General features: G+C 40.1%; 1 protein-coding gene across 14 annotated transcripts in view; it reads right to left on the bottom strand.

Moving 5' to 3' along the window:
- Positions 1-20495, bottom strand: part of ZDHHC20 (zDHHC palmitoyltransferase 20) — a 78710-nt gene extending 58215 nt beyond the window's left edge. For all 14 annotated transcript variants that reach the window (XR_011994214.1, XR_011994213.1, XR_011994212.1 and 11 more), the window contains exon 1: positions 20176-20495. Coding sequence is in view for 5 of the 14 variants with exons in the window: in XM_072719813.1 (XP_072575914.1) it covers positions 20176-20293 (118 nt within the window). In the remaining 9 variants the exon portion in view is untranslated. The remainder of the gene's footprint in view (positions 1-20175) is intronic.
- Positions 20496-21345: the final 850 nt, after the last annotated feature.

Here is a 21345-nt window from a genome sequence, read left to right on the forward strand (position 1 = left end):
ATTAGCAATATGTGAATATCTTCTTCCCCAAAAACTTTTCACCAAAGAGTTTTTAGCATCCACTGATAATCTTTGCCTGAATCAATTTGAAAACCACCTTGAAAAACCCTCTATTTATTTCTAACTTTTAAGCTGGCATTCTTCTGTGAAGAGCTTTCAACTGGGGATCAACTAGAGCTTCCTAAAAAGGCAGCCCAGAAGCTTAATTATTTCCCTTTAATTATCTATTTTCAGGATAGGATGTTAGTGTAACATTCAACTCCACTGTTAGCAAATACATTTAAATTTTCTCTTTCTGAATATCAATAAGGAAACATAGATTTTTATTTATTTAATGTGCCATTATTAACTACATTCATTCTTTCTTATGTTCCAATTGTCTCATCTTTGGCCAAAGCTCTTCCAACTGACTCCTGTAGTCTCGTGAATCATCCCCATTAGTTTTTGAGTACTTCCTTGCTGTCCAGCACAAGATGTCCCAGATTCTTTATATTTTTTCCTGCCTCCTCACCTGAAATTAATCATTTCTCCAAGAGGCACTGTTTTTTTTTTTTTTTTTTTCTTCTTCAAAGTAGGCTCTACCTTCAATATGGGGCCTGAACTCATGACCCAAGATCAAGAGTCACATGTTCTATGGGCTGAGCCGGCCTTGTGCCCTGCATCTGGTTTCTTTTAATGATTTTTAGAAACCAATCCTTGAATACCAGGTGCTCATAGCTATTAGAGTTTCACTGCTTTTAAGGCCCTTTGGGAAGACATTGTATAGTAATTTAAGTTTTCTTTGCAGTTTTAAAATTGTGTTTTGTTTTGGCTTTAAACTACATCCCATTAAGGAGTATGATATTCAAAAGGCAGTCAAAATGATTCTTTCCTCTGTGTATAGTACCAACTTCACATAAAATTAAGTTCATTTGTTTCCATGATTACAAATCTTACAGTTTGCTTTTCCTCTTCTTCAATTTTATTTTTTTTAATATATAAAAAATATAAATGGTTTAAAAGTCAAAACTATATAAAAAGGTATACAGAAAGGCCTGGACTTTCTTTCTTACCCTCTCATCCCAGGTAATCATTTTTATTAGTTTGTTTTATCCTATTTCTTTTTGCAAAGCAAACAAGTAAAAATGTATTTCTAATTTCTTCCTTTATATACCTATTCCACACCTTGCTTTTCTCACTTAATGTACCCTAGAAATCACTGTATATCAGTACACAGAGAAATCATTGTGTTTTAAAGCACTGCACAGTATTCCATTGTGTGAGTGTTCCGGTTATATAATCAGGCCTCTATTGATAGGCATTTGGGTCCTCTCCAATCTCTACTGTTACAAACAATGTGGCAATGAATAACCTTATGCATGTGTTGCTTATTTGTGGAAGTTTGTCCTCAGTGTAGATTCCTAATAGTGAAATTACTGGACCAAAAGTTAATCTGCCTTTTTTTCCCAAATCCCTGTTATAGAGGTTGTACCATTTTATACTTCTACCAGCAATGCATCAGACTGCCTGTTTCTCCACTGTATTTCCAAACATTTTGTATCACAAGGTAATTTTACTTTGCATTTTCTTATACATAAGAATAAGCACCTTTTCAAGTGTTTTACGAGCCATTTCCTTTTCTTTTTGTCCTGTGAACTGTTTATGTTATTTATCCATTTTTTTCTATTGGGCTTTCCTCACTCCCTGGTTATAAGATCATCCACCCATGTTTCCTTCTAGCACTTGATTGCTTTTATTTTTTACATTTCAAGTGTGATCCATTTCGAAATGGCAGGTTCCAGAGTAGGAAAAAGTATCAGATAAGCCTGAAAAATTTTGTATTGCCATAAAAGAAGGAAGGAATAAATGATGTGGACACATCAAAAGGATACAGAAACCAAGCTGAAGGGGCTCCTACTGGACAAGTCTGGGACAATTTGAGCAATAAAATGACAAATTATAATCCATAAAAAAAGAATCCATGACAGTGCGCAGATGTAAATGAATGACTCAATGAGGAGGGAAAGCTCTTCTTTACAGCAGAATTCTAATTATTAAATGTAGAAGTCATAGAATTAGAAAATCATCATTTGACAACCAGCACAATAACAACTGTTCCAAGCAAAAACACTCAGTAGATGCTAAAAAGAGTAAATGAAAGTAATCAGAGACAGATTTACAGAGTCTCAAGATATTTCCCACAAAGACACTTGTCTCAGGTTGGATTCTCTGGAATCAGATGCTGAGACAGAGTTTGGGTACAAGCTATATACTTAGGAGAAACTAACTGCAGTGCGGGCTTATCAAAACTTTGGCCAACTAGCAGAGAGGTCTAAAGCAGTCAGGCCCCTTCTCACTCAGACACTAGTATAGGCTGGCACAGGAAGGGTGTGACCTTGGGTGAAGTTAGTCATGCTGAAAGACCTGACAGAAGCTGTCTGCTGACCACACTTGCCACAACTGAGGAGCAAGTCCTTCCTCGAAGGATCTGTGGTGTATCCAGGTCTACCAAATACTCATTAATTACAAAGAAAAATCAGACCTTTACAGAATGGAGAAACTTGGCAGATACCACCTCAAGTGGTGACTAAAGTTAACAGTCCTAGAAATGCTACAATGACGGAGATTACTTTTGTGGTATTCTTGCTAAAAATGTACATTTTGAATCTAGTCACCAGGAAATATCAGACAAATCTAATTTGAGGGGTACTCTACAAAAGGAGCCTGTACTCTTCAAAATTGTTACGGTAACAAAGGAGATGGCAATATTGAAGAACTTTTCTAGATTAAAGGACACTACAGAGGAATGATACCTGCAGTGTGTGATCCTTGGCTGAACCGTGGAGCAGAAGGGACTAGTGGGGCACCTGGTGAGATTTGAGTAAAGCTTACAGATTATGATTTTTTTTAAAGACTTCATTTATTTATTCATGAGAGACACACAGAGAGAGGCAGAGACATAGGCAGAGGGAGAAGCAGGCTCCCTTAAGGGGAGCCCGATGTGAAATCGATCCCAGGACCCCAGGATCACAACCTGAGCCAAAGGCAGATGGCTCAACTGCTGAGCCACCCAGGTGCCCAGGTTTACAGATTAAAGTAGTATTTCATCAATGCTAATATCCTGATTTTGATAACTGTACTCTAATTATATAAGAAAATTTGTTATAGAGTGAATGTTTTTGTTCTTCTCCAATGTTCATATGTTAAATCTAATGCCCAAGTTGATGGTATTTGAGGATGGGGCCTTTGGGAGGTGACTAGATCATAAATGTGAAGCCTTCATGATTGGAATTAGTGCCCCTTTAAAAGACCTCAGAGAGATCCCTTGTCCCTTCTGCCATGTGATGATACAGTGAGAGGATGGCCATCTAAGAACCAGGAAGTGGGCCCTCACCAGGCAAAAAATCTGCTGGCATCCTGATGTTGGACTTCGCAGCTTCCAGGACCATGAGAAATAAATTTCTGTTGTTTATAAGCCACCTGGTCTGTGGTATTCTGTTATAGAAGCTGCTATAGAACAGACAGATATAGGATCCCTGGGTGGGGCTCAGCAGTTTAGCACCTGCCTTTGGTCCAGGACAAGATCCTGGAGTCCCGGGATCGAGTCCCACATCAGGTTCCCTGCATGGAGCCTGCTTCTCCCTCTGCCTGTGTCTCTGCCTCTCTCTCTCTCTCTCTCATGAATAAATAAAATCTTAAAAAAAAAAAAACAGACATTTTTGTTCTTAGGAAATATCACTAGGTATTTATTGGTAGAGGGACATTATATCTTCTATTTAGTCTCAAACTGTTTCAGAGACAGAATGAATGATAAAAAATGTATAGTAAATAAAAATATTTAGGGAATCAGGATGAAGGACATATGAAAATTCTTCATACTGTTTTTTACAAGTCTAAAATGATTTTAAAATTAAAAGTTTAAAATATAAGAAAAGAAAAAATAAGATTTTATCAATTTGTACCTTATTTTTAGAATATCGTGTGAGGTATGGACCTGATTTTATCCCTCATCGAATACCTATCTAGTTGTCCCATCTGTTCCTCTATGATTTGAGATGCTACTTTTATCATGTTCTAAATTTTTATAATTATTATTTCTGGACATTCCGTTCTGTTCCATTGGCCAATATATCTGTCCACATACCATAATATACAATTGTTTTTATAACAGACTTTATTTTTTAGAACAGTTTTAGATTCAGAGAAAAACTGAACAGAAAGTAGAGTTCTCCTAAACTCCCTACTCCCAACAGTTTTAATTATAGAGGCTCTGTGGTTTAAAATACGTTGAGGTTTGCCACCTTTATGACTTTTCTTTGTCATGGTTTCCTTGTTCTTTCCTGTTTATTTTTCCCTATGGCTTTTAGGATTAACTTGGGTAGTGCCAGAAAAAATAAAACTTATTGGGAATGGAATTCAATTATACATTAACTTGGGAATAACAGAAATCTTCAGGACGCCTGGATGGCTCAGTGGCTGACTGTCAGCCTTGGGCTCAGGGCATGATCCTGATCCCTGGTCCAGGAACCGAGTCCGGCATCGGGTTCCCTGTGAGGAGCCTGCTTCTCCCTCTGTCTGTGTCTCTGCCTCTGTCTCTCATGAATAAATAAAATTAAAAAAAAAATCTTTGTAATATTGAGTTATTCTATACATGAACATGAAATATGAAATGTATTTCCACTTATTCAAGTCTACTTTGTGTTTTTCATGAATGTTTTCCTCTTACAGGTTTGGCATATTTCTTAAGTTTATTCTTAAACATTTTATCTTTTTGATGTAAGTGGAAAAGGAGACTTTTCATCCACCATGTTTTCAAACAAATTATTATGTATATACAGAAATTATTGGTTTTTGTTTACTAATTTTGTATCCTGGTTTTTGTTTGCTAATTTTACTCCATTCTTTTTTGCTTAGGCATTCTATTGTTATTAATCCTCTTGGCTTTTCAACATATACTATCACATTATCTGCACACAGAAATAGCTTTCCCTCTGGCTTTCCAATGTTTTAGGCTTCTAATTATTTTCTCTTGATTGAATATGGTAATTGATTTTGTCAATACAGTACAATGTCACACAGCAATGGACATAGTAATAAGCATCTTGCTTGTTTCTGGTTTTAATGGAAACTGATCAAGTATTTTGTGTGTGTGCAACTTTATTCTAAACCACTTATTCCTATTTTTTTTTTAAATTAATTTTTATTGGTGTTCAATTTACCAACATACAGAAAAACACCCAGTGCTCATCCCGTCAAGTGTCCACCTCAGTGCCCGTCACCCATTCCCCTCCAACACCCGCCCTCCTCCCCCCTTCCACCACCCCTAGTTCGTTTCCCCGAGTTAGGAGTCTTTATGTTCTGTCTCCCTTCCTGATATATTCCTATTTTATTAAGCCCTATTTAAAACAAGGATTTGGGGATTTTTCAAATACCTTTACATCATCTATAGAAATAATGATTTTTCTTTCTAAGTGATGAATTTAATAGCAAAAAGTAGAAGAAATTAGCTATTACCCTTCCTATCTACTGGTAACACCACTTTTCTCAGAGGCACAGTCCTGTCAGTACTGCTCTGCTCCCCATGCCCCTTCTCCCACCCCTATGACCACTATTGGGAGCTTTGTTCCCAAAGATTAACAACTATCTAAGTCTAAAAGGATTTAAATGAAAAGAAGATTTCTATGGTAAAAACTATAAAACACTGATGAAAGAAAGAAAGTGAAGACAACACAAAGAGAAATGGAAAGACATTCCATACTTATGGATCAAATGAACAAATATTGTTAAGATGTCTATATTAATGAAAGCAATCTACACATTTAACGCAATCTCTATTGAAATGCCAATGGCATTTTTCACGCAACTAGAACAAACAATCCTAAAATTTGTATGGAACCACAAAAGATCCTGAATAGCCAAACCAATCTTGAGAAAAACAGAACTGGAGGTATCACAATTCCAGACTTCAAGTTATATTACAAAGCTATAGTGATCAAAACAGTATGGTACTGGCATAAAAAACAGACATACAAATCAATGGGAAAGAATAGAGAGTCCAGAAATAAATTCATAATTATATGGCCAATTAATCTTTAACAAAGCAGGAAATAATATCTAATGGGAAAAGACAGCCTATTCAACAAATGGTGTTGGAAAAACTGGACAACTACATGCAAAAGAATGAAACCATTTTCTTTCACCATACACAAAAATAAACTCAAACCGGATTAAAGACCTAACTGTTGAGACCTGAAACCATAAAAATCCTAGAAGAGATCACAGGCGAGTGGTAACCTTTTTGACACTATTATTAGATATGGGCACCCCATTGGCTCAGCGGTTTAGCGCCGCCTTCAGCCCAAGGCCTGATCCTGGAGGCCCGGGATCGAATCCCATGTCGGGCTCCCTGCATGGAGCCTGCTTCTCCCTCTGCCTGTGTCTCTGCCTCTCTCTTTCTCTCTGTGTGTCTCTCATGAATAAATAAATAAAATCTTAAAAAAAAAAAAAAGAAAGAAACTTATTAGATATGTCTCCTGAGGCAAAGGAAACAAAAGTAAAAATAACCTATTGGGACTTCATCAAAACAAAAAGATTCTGCATAGCAAGGGAAACAACCAAAAAAACCTAAAAGACAACCTACTGAAAGGGAAAGAGATGTTTGCAAATGACATATCCAATAAAAATTACTATTCAAAACATATAAAAAGTTTATACAACACCAAAAAAAAAGATAATGCAATTAAAAATGGGGAGACATAGATATTTCTCCAAAGAAAACATACAGATAACCAATAGACACATGAAAAGATGTGTCTATTGGTTAGACACACATCATTAATTATCAAGGAAATACAAATCAAAACCACAATGAGATATCACCTTGCACATGTCAGAATGGCTGAAATAAAAAACTCAAGGGATGCCTGGGTGGCTCAGTGGTTGAGTGTCTGCCTGCAGCTCAGGTCATGATCCCGGTGTCCCAGGACAGAGACCTGCATGGGGCTCACACCCAGGAGTTTGCTTTTCCCTCTGCCTATGTCTCTGCCTCTCTCTCTCTGTCTCTCTCATGAATAAATAAAATCTTAAAAAAAAAAAAAAGAAAAGAAAAGAAAAAAGAAACAAGTAGTGTTGGTGAGGACATAGAGAAAAAGGAACCCTCCTGCACTGCAGGTGGGAATGCAAACTGATACAATATGGAGGAGGTGGGAATGCAAACTGATACAATACGGAGGTTCCTCAAAAAATTAAAAATAGAACTATTCTAGGTTCCAGGAATTGCACTGCTGAGTATTTACTCAAAGACACGAAAACACTAATTTGAAGGGATATATGCACTCCTATGTTTATTGCAGCATTATTTACAATCGCCAAAGTACAGAAGCAGCCCAAGTGTCAACAGATGAATGGATAAAGATGTGCTTTATATTTACAAAAGAATATTATTCAGCCATAAAGAAGAATGATATCTTGCAATTTTCAACAAGAATGGATCTAGGGAGTATAATGGTAAGTGAAATAAGCCAGTCAGAGAAAGACAAATATATGGTTTCACTCATATGTGGAATTCAAGAAACAAAATAAATGAACAAAGAGAGTAAAAAAGAGACAAACCAAAAAACTAACTCTTAACTATAGAGAACAAACTGATGGTTACCAGAGAGGTGGGTGGGTGGATGGTTGAAATGGGTGAAGGGCATTAACAATACACATTTCTTGATGAGCACTGACTAAAATATGGAACTGTTGAATCACTATATTGCACACTTTAAAAAATATATTTTATTTATTTATTCTTGAGAGACAGAGAGAGAGAGAGGCAGAGACATAGGCAGAGGGAGAAGCAGGCTCCATGCAGGGAGCCTGACGTGGGACTCGATCCCGGGATTCCAGGATCACGCCCTGGGCCAAAGGCAGGCACTAAACCACTGAGCCACCCAGGCGCCCCTATACTGTACACTTGAAACTTATAACAGTATGTTAATTACACTGGAACTTAAAAATAAAACTTGTAATATGCAAATGATACTGTAATATTAAAGACAGGGATTATTCATATGAAGTCTAAATGTATTTGACTATGCACACTACACATCTTTGTATTCCCAGTGTCAAATACAGCACCTAGAACACTATAAGCACAAAGCAAGGTAGGGAGAAAGTGAAAGAGGAAGTACTTGTTTTACATGGTGTAGTTAGAAAAGCCTCTCTTGATAGCTGGGTACTTTAAAAGAAATCTAGATGGACGGAACAAACCATGTGGAATCTGGGAGGAAAGCATCCCAAGCAGAAAGAAAAGGAGTACAAAAGTCTTAAGGTGGGACAATGCATGGCATGATAGATGAAATTCAAGGAGGCCTTGACTGAAGCAGAGTGGCCAAGGAAGAGACGAGTCAAAATTAGTGGCAGTTGGGAGCATTTAAGGCGTTGCAGACTACAGAAAGAACTTTGGACTTCATTATGAGCAAAGAAGAAAGCCACTGGAGGGTGCTGACAGAGGAGTAGTAATCTTGTCTTGGATTTTTTTTTTTAAAGATTTTATTTATTCATTCATGTGTGTGTGTGTGAGAGAGAGAGAGAGAGAGAGAGAGAGAGAGAGAGAGGCAGAGACACAGGCAGAGGGAGAGGCAGGCTCCATGCAGGGAACCTGACGCGGAACTCGATCCTGGGACTCCAGGATCACTCCCTGGGCCAAAGGCAGGTGCTAAAGCGCTGAGCCACCCAGGGATTTCCTCTTGCCTTGGATTTTAAAACATCTGCAGGCATTTTTGTGTATGTGTGCGGGGGGAGGACACGATATACTGTTAGGAAGCTACGGCATATGTGTACATGTCAGAGCCATGACCCTCCACTTCTCCTTTTTAAATACTTGTAGAAAGTATACCAGTTATCCACAGAAAAATAAGAACCACATAGCATCTGGAAGAAGAAAACACTGAGGATACATTCACACCACTGACAGTGACATATGCAATAATAACATTTTACTGCTATCACTTCCTCCTGGAGCAGATGATATCCTTTCATGCAGTTAGTCTAAAAAGCTTCCCTGAGGACTTTACTTCTAATAAGTTCCCATTTATTTTTATGTTGTTCAATTAGTATCTTAATAAAAAGTACTCCTCCTGTGATTCCATCTGGGTAAGCCAAAGTCCATATTAATAAGTATAATGAAGCACTGGAAAGAGAGAGCACAGAGAACAGAAATGTTTTTAAAACAATTTTAAACATTCTTTATCATCAAGGTTTATGGATCCGTATTTTAGAGAAATCTATTCTCCATAAAACCATAATCACCATTATTTGTGGCCTACTATTTCAGTTAAGTATAGGTGCCCATCTGCTTAAGGAAGATGTGTTGCACATTTCAGCAATATCTAAATCTGTGTAGCTTATATGCTTGTAAGAATAGTGTCAGGTATTAATCTTCCTAAAGTCCCACATGGTGTGGAAGCCTCTCTCCCTTACAACATACTCTCCCACATACATATTCTGGACACAATCAGCAGCTCATGCAAAATAGGCACATGCTTTTGGAATATGATATTTGAATACAGCCAATTAAGAAAAGAATATTAAAAAAGACTGTGTCAGAATATGCTTTCACTCATTAAAGATGGGGGAGGGGGAGTTAAAAACAAACTCTAAGAATTAAAAATAAAAAAAGAAAACTCCTGTCCCCCAAAGAAGAAGGCAAGAAAAAATATGCTAGTGGCCTTTTCAATCTTCTCCCCATCTCCAGTAATATCCGAAAGCTTACTCTAAGAACTTTACATTACTTTTTAAGGCAGGTATTATTCCATTTTATAGAATGGGAACAAGTTCAGAGGTTAAATAATTTTTTTTTTCAGAGGTTAAATAATTAATGAAGATCATTCAAATATAGCCAGGTGGCCAGTGTGACAGCTGTAGAAACAAAGGAAGAGTGGAGAAGAAATTAGGTCAGGGAAGTAATGAGGGGAGGAGGGCATGGTAAGCACTTTAGGTGTTCCACTGAACAAGACAGGAAGCCACCACGGTTTTCAGAAGAGGAGAGAGGAGTCACAAATCTGGTATTGACTTTAAAGGGATTATTCCGGCTGCTCTGTGGAGAATGGACAAGGTGCAGAGTGAGGATGGGAGTGGAGTGAGGAAGGAGAGGCAGAATGTAAGAATATAGTACTACAATGACAAAGATAATGTGATAACCACCCATAACTTAGTGACTTTAAACCACCACCATGTATTATTTCCTATAATTGTGTGGATCAGCAATTCAAGCTATGATGAGCTAGACTGTTTTTCTACTAGCTGTAGTTAATTGGCAGCTCAACTTCAGCAGGAAACTCTAAGACGGCCTCCTTCACACATCAGGGGCCTTGGCACTTAGCTCATCTTGGCTGGGCCTCTCCATGTAGTCTAGCCTGGACTCCCTTACATGGCCATCAGTTTCAAAACAGCTAAGGCAGAAAAAGCATGCTGAATAGAGGCTTAGGCTCCAGATCTCACTCATCACTTCCACCATATTCTATTGATCAAAGCAAGTACAAGGCCAGCCCAGATTCACTGGGTGGGCAAAAAGACTCCTCTAAAGAGATTGAGGAAAGGAGATAAAATTATTGTAGTCATGTTTTTGAATCTGTTCCACAAGACAGATTATGGTGGTTTGAATGAATATAGGTGTCATGGTGGTGGTAAGCAGCTGGGTTTAATACCAGGATTTGTTGATTAATTGGATATGGGAAGATTTTTCAACCAAGGAACTAGAAGGATGAAACTCATTTAATGAGCTAGGGTAGGAAGAATTGGGAAGGTAGGAGAGGGGGTAGAGAAAAATAATTCAAGGAAGGTTTTTTTGGACATGGTAAACTGAGATGCCTATTAGATACCCAAGTAGATTATTAATCTGGAGTTTAGCATGCCTTATCTTCTTTGTCACAAACTAGAAGAGGCCAGGAGAGAAGGAAAGTCTTATTTGTATCATTTAGGGCATAATGTTCTTCTTCCAAATAGTATGCCAAGGTTTCTAAGTTGTCTTGTGCCTTCTCCTTCATATATCTTGTCTTGCAAGAAATGGTGAAGACCCAAAGAAAGTTCAGTTTATTTGGAAGAAAATAAAAAGCTTTTTGTTCATTTTTGGGTTTTTTGGATATACATATTATAGAGCTCTCTCAGACCAGTTTGATTTCTGGTACCAATAGAACATAAGAACAGATTAATTTACTAGCAATCAAAAAAAAAAAATCTGTTCTTTAGAAAAAGAAAAAAAAAGGAAAGAAGGCTGGGATAATTATAGAATGCAAACAAGAAGGTCTGCAAGGCACTACAGCTTTCAAAGCATGTTATATAGGAAATTATTATACTCCAGTATCTGAAAACAGATAGTAAATAACAAAATAAGAAGGTTTTAAAAAAATATCCTAATTCGTGTCTTAACTTGTCCTATAATTATGTAACCACTGGGGATGGGATATATAGGGAGCCAGATTTTTTTCTAAATAATATCAGCCTAATTTCAAAGAATCAAAACAAAACTGCAGAACCAATAAGCAATATCATCTAGCCTTTAACCCTGAAGACTACTGAAATATATATTTGGTAATCATAATTTAATTAATATTGTTATTGTGGATGTTTGTTCTAATATATTGAAACACAATTCAAGGGAGTTTATAACTGTATGATTCTACTCAACACATATTAATTAGACTCTCTAGTAGATGCAAAGATGAGCATGACTCAAATGTATCGAAATTTTCTAAGCAGGATTTTTCAAATACTTAAATTTGATATAATGAAGTACACTTCATTTATATTCTAATACACAAATGATTTGTGGAGGCTTACTAGAAATAATATTCTTATATAAAGTTGTAAATATATTTTAAAAACAGAAAAATACAAATTAGATGTGAAGCAGAGAATAAGGGGAGAAATACCAATGCATGCTACAACAGAGAGAAACTTCAAAAACATGTAAAAAGCATCAGACACAGATCACTTACTATATGACTCCATTTACATGAGGTATCCAAAAAAGGCATACAAATACAGAATAGAAAAGAGGTTGCCTGGGGCTGGGAACAGGAATTAACCATTATTAGGCATGAGGGATCTGACAAAGGTAACTGAAATGATCTAAAAATTAATGGTACAACTTGGTAAGCTTACTGAAAACCATGGCACTGTACAATTCAAGTGATTGAATTTTAGAGTGTGTAAATCATACATTATAAACTTTTTTTAAAAAGGTAACATAAAAACATTTATAGACATACAAAAGCTGAAATAATTCATCACCAACTGACAGACCTTACAATAAATGCTACAGAAACCCCTCAGGCAGAGGGAAATAACATGAGAAAAGAAATCTGGATCTATAAAAAAAGAAAAGTACCAGAAATGGTAACTATATGGGTAATCATATAAGATTTGTTTTCATACTGTTTAAATCTTTTAAAAAGATAATAAACGGTTTAAACAAAATAGTAGCAATACAGTGACTTTTATAATATAAAAATGCATAATAGCATATAAGGCTGGGAGGGAAGAATTAGAAGACTGTTTTTATAAGGTACTATTTGTGAAGCTGTATATCATTTGAAGTTAGATTATGATAAAGATATAATCTATACATCCTAAAGCAAATCACTAAAATAACAGAGTTACAGCTAATAAACCAACAAAGAAAATAGAATCATAAAAAATTATTCAAAAATCATTAAAAAAATAATTCTAAAGAAGGCAAAGGAGAAGAAAAAAGGAATACAGGATAGGACAGATTAAAGAAACAGCAAATGGTTACACTTCACTTGACTATATAAATAATCACATTAAATATAAATGATCAAAACAGGGCAGCCTGGGCGGCTCAGTGGTTTAGCGCCGCCTTCGGCCCAGGGCCTGATCCTGGGGACCTGGGATCGAGTCCCATGTCGGGCTCCCTGCATGGAGCCTGCTTCTTCCTCTGCCTGTGTCTCTGCCTCTCTGTGTCTCTGTTTCTCATGAATGAATGAATAAATAAATAAATAAATAAATAATCAAAACACCCCAATTAAAAGAGACTGTGCTATAATTGATGATACTGTTGTGTATTTGAAGGTTGCTAAGAGTAAATCTTAAAAGTTCTCAACACAAAGAAAAAAAAATGTAACTATGTGTGGTTGATGGATGTTAACCACTTATTGCAGTGATCATTGTTTTAATTATACCAAATATATTTATATATTCAATCATTGTGTTATATACTCAAAACTAGTTTGTTGTATGTCAACTGTAACTCAATAAACAAAAAAACAAAAAAAGGGAAAAAAAAACCCCACAGCTTTTCAGATTGAATTTAAAAAGCAAGACTGAACTATAGAGGCTGCTTATGAGAAATGCTTTTTTTTTTTTTTTTTTTTAAAGGCTCCACACACAGCTTACAGCCCAATGCAGGGCTTGAATTTACAACCTGAGATTAAGACCTGAACTGAGATCTAGAGTTGGAAGCTTAATTGACTAAACCACCCTGGTGCCCCAAGAAATGCATCTTATTATTTTAAAATTTTTATTTATCTATTTGAGAGAGAGTGCACATGCACAAGCAGGGGTAGAAGAGGAAGCAGGCTCCCTGCTCAGTAGGACCCCAGGATCATGACCTAAGCTGAGGCAGATGCTTAACCAACTGAGCCACCCAGGCGCCCCAAGAAACGCATTTTAAATATAAAGACAAATAAGTTAAGATAAAAGGACAAAGACCTGCCATGCCAACACTAATCAAAAGGAAGATGAGTAGACGTTAATACCTGCCCAACTAGATTTCAAAGGAAATAATATCACCAGGGATAAGAAAAGCCATTTCATAATGACAAAAGGTCAATTCACCAAGAGAACGTAATAATGGTACCTAATTAGAGCTGCAAAATGCATGAAGCAAAAAGTGACAGAACTACAAGGAGAAAGACACAAATCCATTTTTATTGTCATACCTCTCTCAATAATTAATTAATAGAACAAAGAGAAAATCAGTGGGGCACTTGGGTGGCTCAGTCAGTTAAGTGTCCACATTCAGCTCAGGTCATAATCCTGGGGTCCTGGAATCAAGCCCTGCATCAGGCTCCCTGCTCCTTGAGGAGTCCGATTCTCTCTCTCTGCCCCTCCCTTCCACTTGTGCCTACTCTCTCGAATAATAAGTAAAATCTTAAAAAAAAAAATGAGCAAGACCATAGGAAACTTAAACATCAACCAATTTGCCTTGACATCTACGGCACATTATGACATAACAGAAAACTCTACCCAACAACAAACAGCAAAATGCACTGAATACAGAACATATTTTTCTCAAATGCACATGAAGTGCTTCTACTACAGATCACATTTCAGACCATAAAACAAGCCTGAGTACATTTTAAAGGGCTCAAGTCATGCAAGATATGTTCTCCGACCACATGGAATTAAATTCAAAATCAGTAACAAGAAGGTATCTGGAAAATCCTCAAATAACTGTAAATTGGCATACTCCTAAAACAACCCAAGAGTCAAAGATGAAATCAAAAGTGAATTTAGAAAATAATTTTAATTGAATGAAAATGAAAGTACAATATATCAACACTGATGAGATGTGAATAAAGCAATATTTAGGAATAAATTTACAGAACACGTAAGAAAGGACTCAAATCAGTGACTTGAGTTTCCTAAGAAACTAGAAAAAGAGCAAATTAAACCCAAAGTAAAAGGGAAAGAAACAATACATATCAGACAAGAAATCAATGAAACAGAAAACAAAATAACGGAGAAAAACCAAAGAAATCAAAGGTGATTGTTAAGACATTGCGCTCAATGTTGACATTTAAGCTATCTATCTGTCTCATTTTAAATCTGCAGAAATCATGGAGGAGACACTGGAATATTAGATATACAGTCTCAAAGGTCACACTACTACTCTACATACTTCTCTCTGAAAAGGGATGAGTCATATCCATCTTTGGGCAAACTACATAGCTCTTCCATGCAACAGTTATCTCAGAAGTAAAATAAATGGATTGATTAGACCATCTCTAAAATCTCATTGGGCTCTAAGATCCTCTACATGTACACATCTACTATTAACAGCTCTAAATGACCCTAAATGACCTGGACAGATGTCTTGATAAAACCCTGGGAACAAAAAAAAAAAAAAAAAAAAATTAAAAAATTTAAAAAACCCCTGGGAACCTATATTAGCACTTTCCTCGAAAAAATACCACCTTGACCAAAGTGTAAAAGTTGGTCAATCCACCCATAAATTCTTATGTTCAAAATGAACCTTGGGGGACACCTGGGTAGCTCAGTGGTTGAGGATCTACCTTCAGCTCAGGGAGTGATCCCAGGGTCCTGAGATCGAGTCCTGCATCAGGATCCCCCGCAGGGAGCCTGCTCTCCCTCTGCCTGTGTCTCTGCCTCTCTCTCTGTGTCTCTCATGAATAAATAGTCTTTTAAAAAAAAATATCAACCTTGGAAGAAAATCAAGAGGACTTCAGTTTAATTTAATGTCAAGGACCAATATTACTAATTTACTTAATCATCACTTCTCTGTTTATCATCCCTGTGAGATGACCATCTTAGATTCATTACTTCTTACTCAATTTTTTCTTTGTAAGATTTTATTTATTTATTCATGAGAGACACACACAGAGAGAGGCAGAGACACAGGCAGAGGGAGAAGCAGGCTCCATGCAGGAAGCCTGATGCAAGACTCGATCCAGCATCCCAGGATCACGGCCAAAGGCAGACGCTCAGCCACTGAGCCACCCAGGAGTCCCACTTCTTACCAATTTTGACTTCAGTATTACTCCTTCCAGTAACATGAGTTACACATTTCATATGTGTATGTATGGAATTACAAAATTAGAAAGTTATAGAGGCTGAGAAGCAATGAGGGCCTCTTATAAACAACTTATTTGTTCAAATGTCCTACTGTGGGCCAGGCATTTTTACTATCTGAGCTATTTAGGAATCTTCTCTGCTGCTATCTTCCAGGAGAAAAATGACCTTATATAAATAGATCAGAGATGAGACTGAAATCTGCTGTGAGTGTACAGACCTGGAAAAACAAGAAGACTAGTCTTGCAGAGTAGTTAATTTTAAAAACATTGGCTCTAGAGCCAAATCACTTCTGATGCTGATTATGCCATTTACTAGTTGTATGGCCTTGGACAAATTATTTAACTTTCTGGATATTTTATGAGCATTAAATAAATTAACACAATAAAAATGTAATTATAATCATCATCTCCTATTTAGTTTAAAAAAAAAACCAGAAGCTAAGAAGATTCTTTAAAAACTATTAAAATAGCAACTATTTTTAAAAATTTAGCTTGTGTAGTTAACACAGAATGTTATATTAATTTCAGGTGTAAAAGATAGTGATTCAACAATTCCATATAGGGGATCCCTGGGTGGCGCAGCGGTTTGGCGCCTGCCTTTGGCCCAGGGCGCGATCCTGGAGACCCGGGATCGAATCCCACGTCAGGCTCCCGGTGCATGGAGCCTGCTTCTTCCTCTGCCTGTGTCTCTGCCTCTCTCTCTCTCTCTCTGTGTGACTATCATAAATAAATAAAAAAATTAAAAAAAAAAACAATTCCATATATTACTCACTGCTCATCAAGCCAAGTGTACTCTTAATCCCCTTCACCTATTTCATCCATCCCCCTACCCACCACCTCCCCTTTTGTAACTGTTCTCTGTAATTAAGAGTCAGTTTTTGGTTTGTCTCCTTTTTAACTTTCTTCATTTGTTTTTATTTCATAAATTCCACATACAAGTTAAATCATATGGTATTTGTCTTCCTCTGACTGACTTATTTCACTTAGCATTATACTCTTTAGCAACACATTCACAACAACATGGGTGAATAGCAAGACTTCATCTTTTTATGGCTGAATAATATTCCATTGTGAGTATAGATGTGTGTATACATATATATACACATATATACCATCTTTTACATACACACATATATATGTGTGTGTGTGTATATATATATAGTCACTTTTTAAAATACTTGACAGAAAGTGTGTGCACACATACATAAGTGGGGTAGGTGGGTGGAGAGGGAGAAATAGACTTTCTGCCAATCAGGGAGTCGGACTCCCGGCTCAATTCCAGGACCCTGGGATCATAACCTAAGCCAAAGGCAGATGCTTAACTGACTGAGCCACCCAGGTACCCTATACCATCTCTTCTTTATCCATTCACCAGTGGATGGACACTTGGCTGCTTCCACAGTTACAGTTACAGTTCCATTGTAAATAATGCTAAAACAGCACTTTAAGTTAAACTCACACTTCACTCAATTCATATACAGACATATACCAGTGAAAGGGTCTGTGTTATGAAAACATAAATACATATAAGTAGTTTAAAGGATAGTGTTATTATGAAAGTGAATGAACTTTTATGCTCATCTACACACACACAGTTCAGTGATACTGCAGACCTCCCAAATTCTCCATAGTTAACCTCAGATAACTTAGAAGTATTAAGTATAGGCCCTTTATCAGAGCTTTCATTACTGATTATTTAAAAATTCTGTCAAGCATTGACCCTTAATGGTTGCAGAATGTTTTAACTTAATGAAATCCTGGGGTATGATCTCGAAAGGATGGGCCTAAAGCCTAACTGAAGTCATGATCTCCAAAAAGGGCAACAACCTAACCCCATGCACTACCCTTCCCCAATCATAGAACAAAACAATTACAGTTCCAGTGACTTACTAAAGTTATATGTAGTGTAAATATGTAAATCACACTGCAATAGCCACTCAACAACTGTGTGACCTAACCAACAATCTATTAGCTCAGAGTCTCATTTCCTACATCTGGAGGAGATACCTATACTCAGAGATGGAGGATTAAAGAATGAAAATAATATCCCCTCCATCCTTATTAACACATAATACTTCCCAATTCATATTCATTTCCCTTTCCGTATGTTTAACCTCACCTTTTGATTTTTTTTTCCCCCAAAAACCCTCTATAAGGGAGGGTGCTCAGTCAGTTAAGTATCTGCCTTTGGTTCAGGTCATGATCCTGGGGTCCTGGGGTGGAGTCCTACACCAGGTTCCCGGCTCAGCAGGGGTCTGCTACTCCCTCCTCTGCCACTGCTCTGCTTGTGCTCTTTTTCTCTCTCTCTGTGTCAAATAAATAAATAAATAAATAAATAAATAAATAAATAAATAAATCTTTAAACCATTTAAGCTGTGAGATTTCAACATAAATGCACATTTTTAGTGTTCCTTCAGAAGCTTTACTTCAAAACTACTGTGTAATTAGAATAGGGTAGGAATAATCTTCTGACAGAATTAAATAAGACTCGTACAGGGATCCCTGGGTGGCGCAGCGGTTTAGCGCCTGCCTTTGGCCCAGGGCGCGATCCTGGAGACCCAGGATCGAATCCCACGTTGGGCTCTTGGTGCATGGAGCCTGCTTCTCCCTCTGCCTGTGTCTCTGCCTCTCTCTCTTTTGCTGTGTGACTATCATAAATAAATAAAAATTAAAAAAAAAAAAAGACTCGTACAACTTTTGGAATAAATGCCACTTCAGAGTAAATAAGATCAAATACCATCACAAGCTGATGAGAATCCTATGATCACTACCACTTTTGGGAGTAGCTTTAAGAAATACCTAAATCTAGTCAATTTTAATTAATTCAAACATCATTATTCAATAACATTCAACAGATTAACTCCATTATTTTGTGTCCATGTATTCCACAACTAATTTATTCTGGGGCCTATTCACGGGGATCCTTTCCTTAAAATTAAATATTCTATAGGTACAACATGATTCAGTCGAAAGCAATTATTTTCATTTAAAAACCCACCCTCTCAAACTTTTTGAGCCAAGACATTCTCTTTCATGCGCAGGACTCAGTTTTAACCAAGTATTTGAGAACTGTACAAGTCTAGAGCCACGACTGGAAAAGTCTTCATTCTGCCACTTGCAAGTGGAGTGGGTGGTACAACTACTTTTCATTTCACATTATCAATCAACCTCAGGTGGCTTTTTCTTTTTTTCTTAAGATTTTTTAATTTAAGAGACAGAGAGAGCACAGGCAGGGGGAGCAGCAAGCAGAGGGAGAGGGAGAAGCAGCCTCCTCGCTGAGCAGGAAGCCTGACAGCAGGGCTCGACCCCAGGACGCTGGGATCATGACCTGAGCTGAAGGCAGGCACTTAACCCACTGCGCCTCCCAGGCACCCCGCGAGGCTTTTTCCCAATGTATAGGAACAAGGGTCCACTAGATAGCTGCGGACTGGAGTATGCTAAAACCAGATCACTCTGGATGCCAAGGGATGGCCTGTACCAACACCATTTACTATTTGGTCCTCAGTTCCCAAGAAGAATCGATACGAAGAGCAGACACAGCAGAAGCGGAAGGCCAGAAGAGCCCTAAAATAGCCGCACACCCAAAGCCTGCGAACAATTCACTTAAGGCAGAGCACTCATCACCATCACACAGTCGGAGCCCTCAAACAGTGCTTCGAGGACAACCAATTTCTTAACATTTTAACGGCCACCTATTGAAATCAGGGTCTTAAGTCCTCGGACTGTACCCTGGGTGTTACTCCTTTTCCACCGCAGGGAACCCGGCGAGAACCTGGTGCACTAAGAACTAGCGAGAGCCCCGGCAGGGACGGAAGCGAAACCCTAAAGTCTGAGGATGGAAGACAGACAAGGAAGGGAGAACCCGGCTCCATATCTCCTCTCCCTCCTTCTTTCGGTCTTAAAATAACACTGTGTGTGGCTGAGTGGACGCAGAGGCGGAAGAAATGAACTTTAAACGGGTCCGGGGCCACCAGAAATGAGCAGCGGGCAGCGCTGTGCCCCGGGGCCCAACCTGCCGGCCGCCGGCGGCGACCAGACCACCTGCCCCCCCGCCCGCTCCCCTTCCCGCGCCGCTGGGGCGGTGGAGGACGAGCAGATGTCTTCGTTCTAAACAGGAACAGAAGCAGGGGGTGAGCGCACACGCACACACACACGCACACGCACACGGCTCCCCCGCCGAGGAAACGCCGCGTCCGAACCCAGCAGCCCCGGAGCCGCCGGGGCCCGGGCGCCCGAACCGCCCTGCCCCCAGCGCACCCCCAAGGCCGCCCCGCAGCGCGCTGACAAAGCCCCGGGCGCGTCGGCCTGCTCCCCGGTCGGGGCCGGACCCCGGCGGTCCTCGCGGGCGGGCGCAGGGCGGGGGCTCGGTACTCACACACGCACAGCTCCACCACGTACGCGTAGTAGGACCAGACGACCACGAAGGTGATGAAGAGCACCGGCACCCAGCCCACGCTGCGCTGGCAGCAGCGCCAGAACGTCCACGGCGCCATGTTCCGCCGGCGGCTGCTGCGCCCGGCGCCCCACGGTCCAGCGGAGCGCCCGGGCCCCGGCGGCGGCGGCGGCGGCGACTCGGCTGCTCGGGGCCGCTCCTCGCCCAGGGACCCCGCCTCCCAGCCCGAGCCCGAGCCCGAGCCCGAGGCCGAGCCCGCGGAAGAGTAGACGGGAGTCCCCTCCGCGACTCCTCCCCGAGCCGCTCCCGGCCAGGTCCCGCCCCCGCCCGGCATCCCAACGCCCCCCCACCCCCGCCCCCCCGCGCCCACGCCCGCCCCGCCCCGCCTCCGCCTTCGCCCGCCGCAGCCCGCGGCGCGCCGCGGTGGGCGGGGCCGAGCCCGAGCGTGGGGCGGGGCGGGGCCGGGCGTGGGGCGGGGCCTCGGGGGACGGCCCGCGGGGTGTGGCTGGGCTGGCGGCGTGGGCGGCGGAGGAGGCCGGGGGAGGAGAGAAGAGGAGGAAGTGAGCCTGGGGGCGCCCCCGAGACCAACGGCGCTTCCTCGAGCGCCGACCGGGAGAGCGAGCTGCTTTGGGGGCTCTTGGCTCACGCCGGGAGGCCGCTGGAAATGGTCCCTCGGCCGACTCGTGGGCCTCGGGCCTCTCGGTACAGAACGTGCTCTCCTGGGGCCCTGCCGCCCGAGTTCAGATAGGACCGGACCGAGCCCACCGGGCTGCGGGCGAGGAATACCTATTGTTAAGAATCCCTGTATTTTGGAGTGATTTGCTCCATGTTTCAGGCGGAACTGACAGATGAAAACCCCTATCTGAACATCCCTCCCCGGGAGAAGGGGCGCCCGAGGGACCCCACGGGGACACGCTATCATTTTTTCCACGATGGAACTGAACAGGTGGATGTCTGTGATTTAGGATGGAAGCCGCGTGCAGTCTGTCACTTTGATTTGAAACCCAAATCTCGGGGATCCCTGGGTGGCTCGGCGGTTTGGCGCCTGCCTTTGGCCCAGCGCGCGATCCTGGAGACCCGGGATCGAGTCCCACATCGGGCTCCCTGCATGGGGCCTGCTTCTCCCTCTGCCTGTGTCTCTGCCTCTCTCTC

The sequence above is a fragment of the Vulpes vulpes genome, chromosome 9, assembly GCF_048418805.1.
Source record: "Vulpes vulpes isolate BD-2025 chromosome 9, VulVul3, whole genome shotgun sequence".
Taxonomy (NCBI): Eukaryota; Metazoa; Chordata; class Mammalia; order Carnivora; family Canidae; genus Vulpes; species Vulpes vulpes.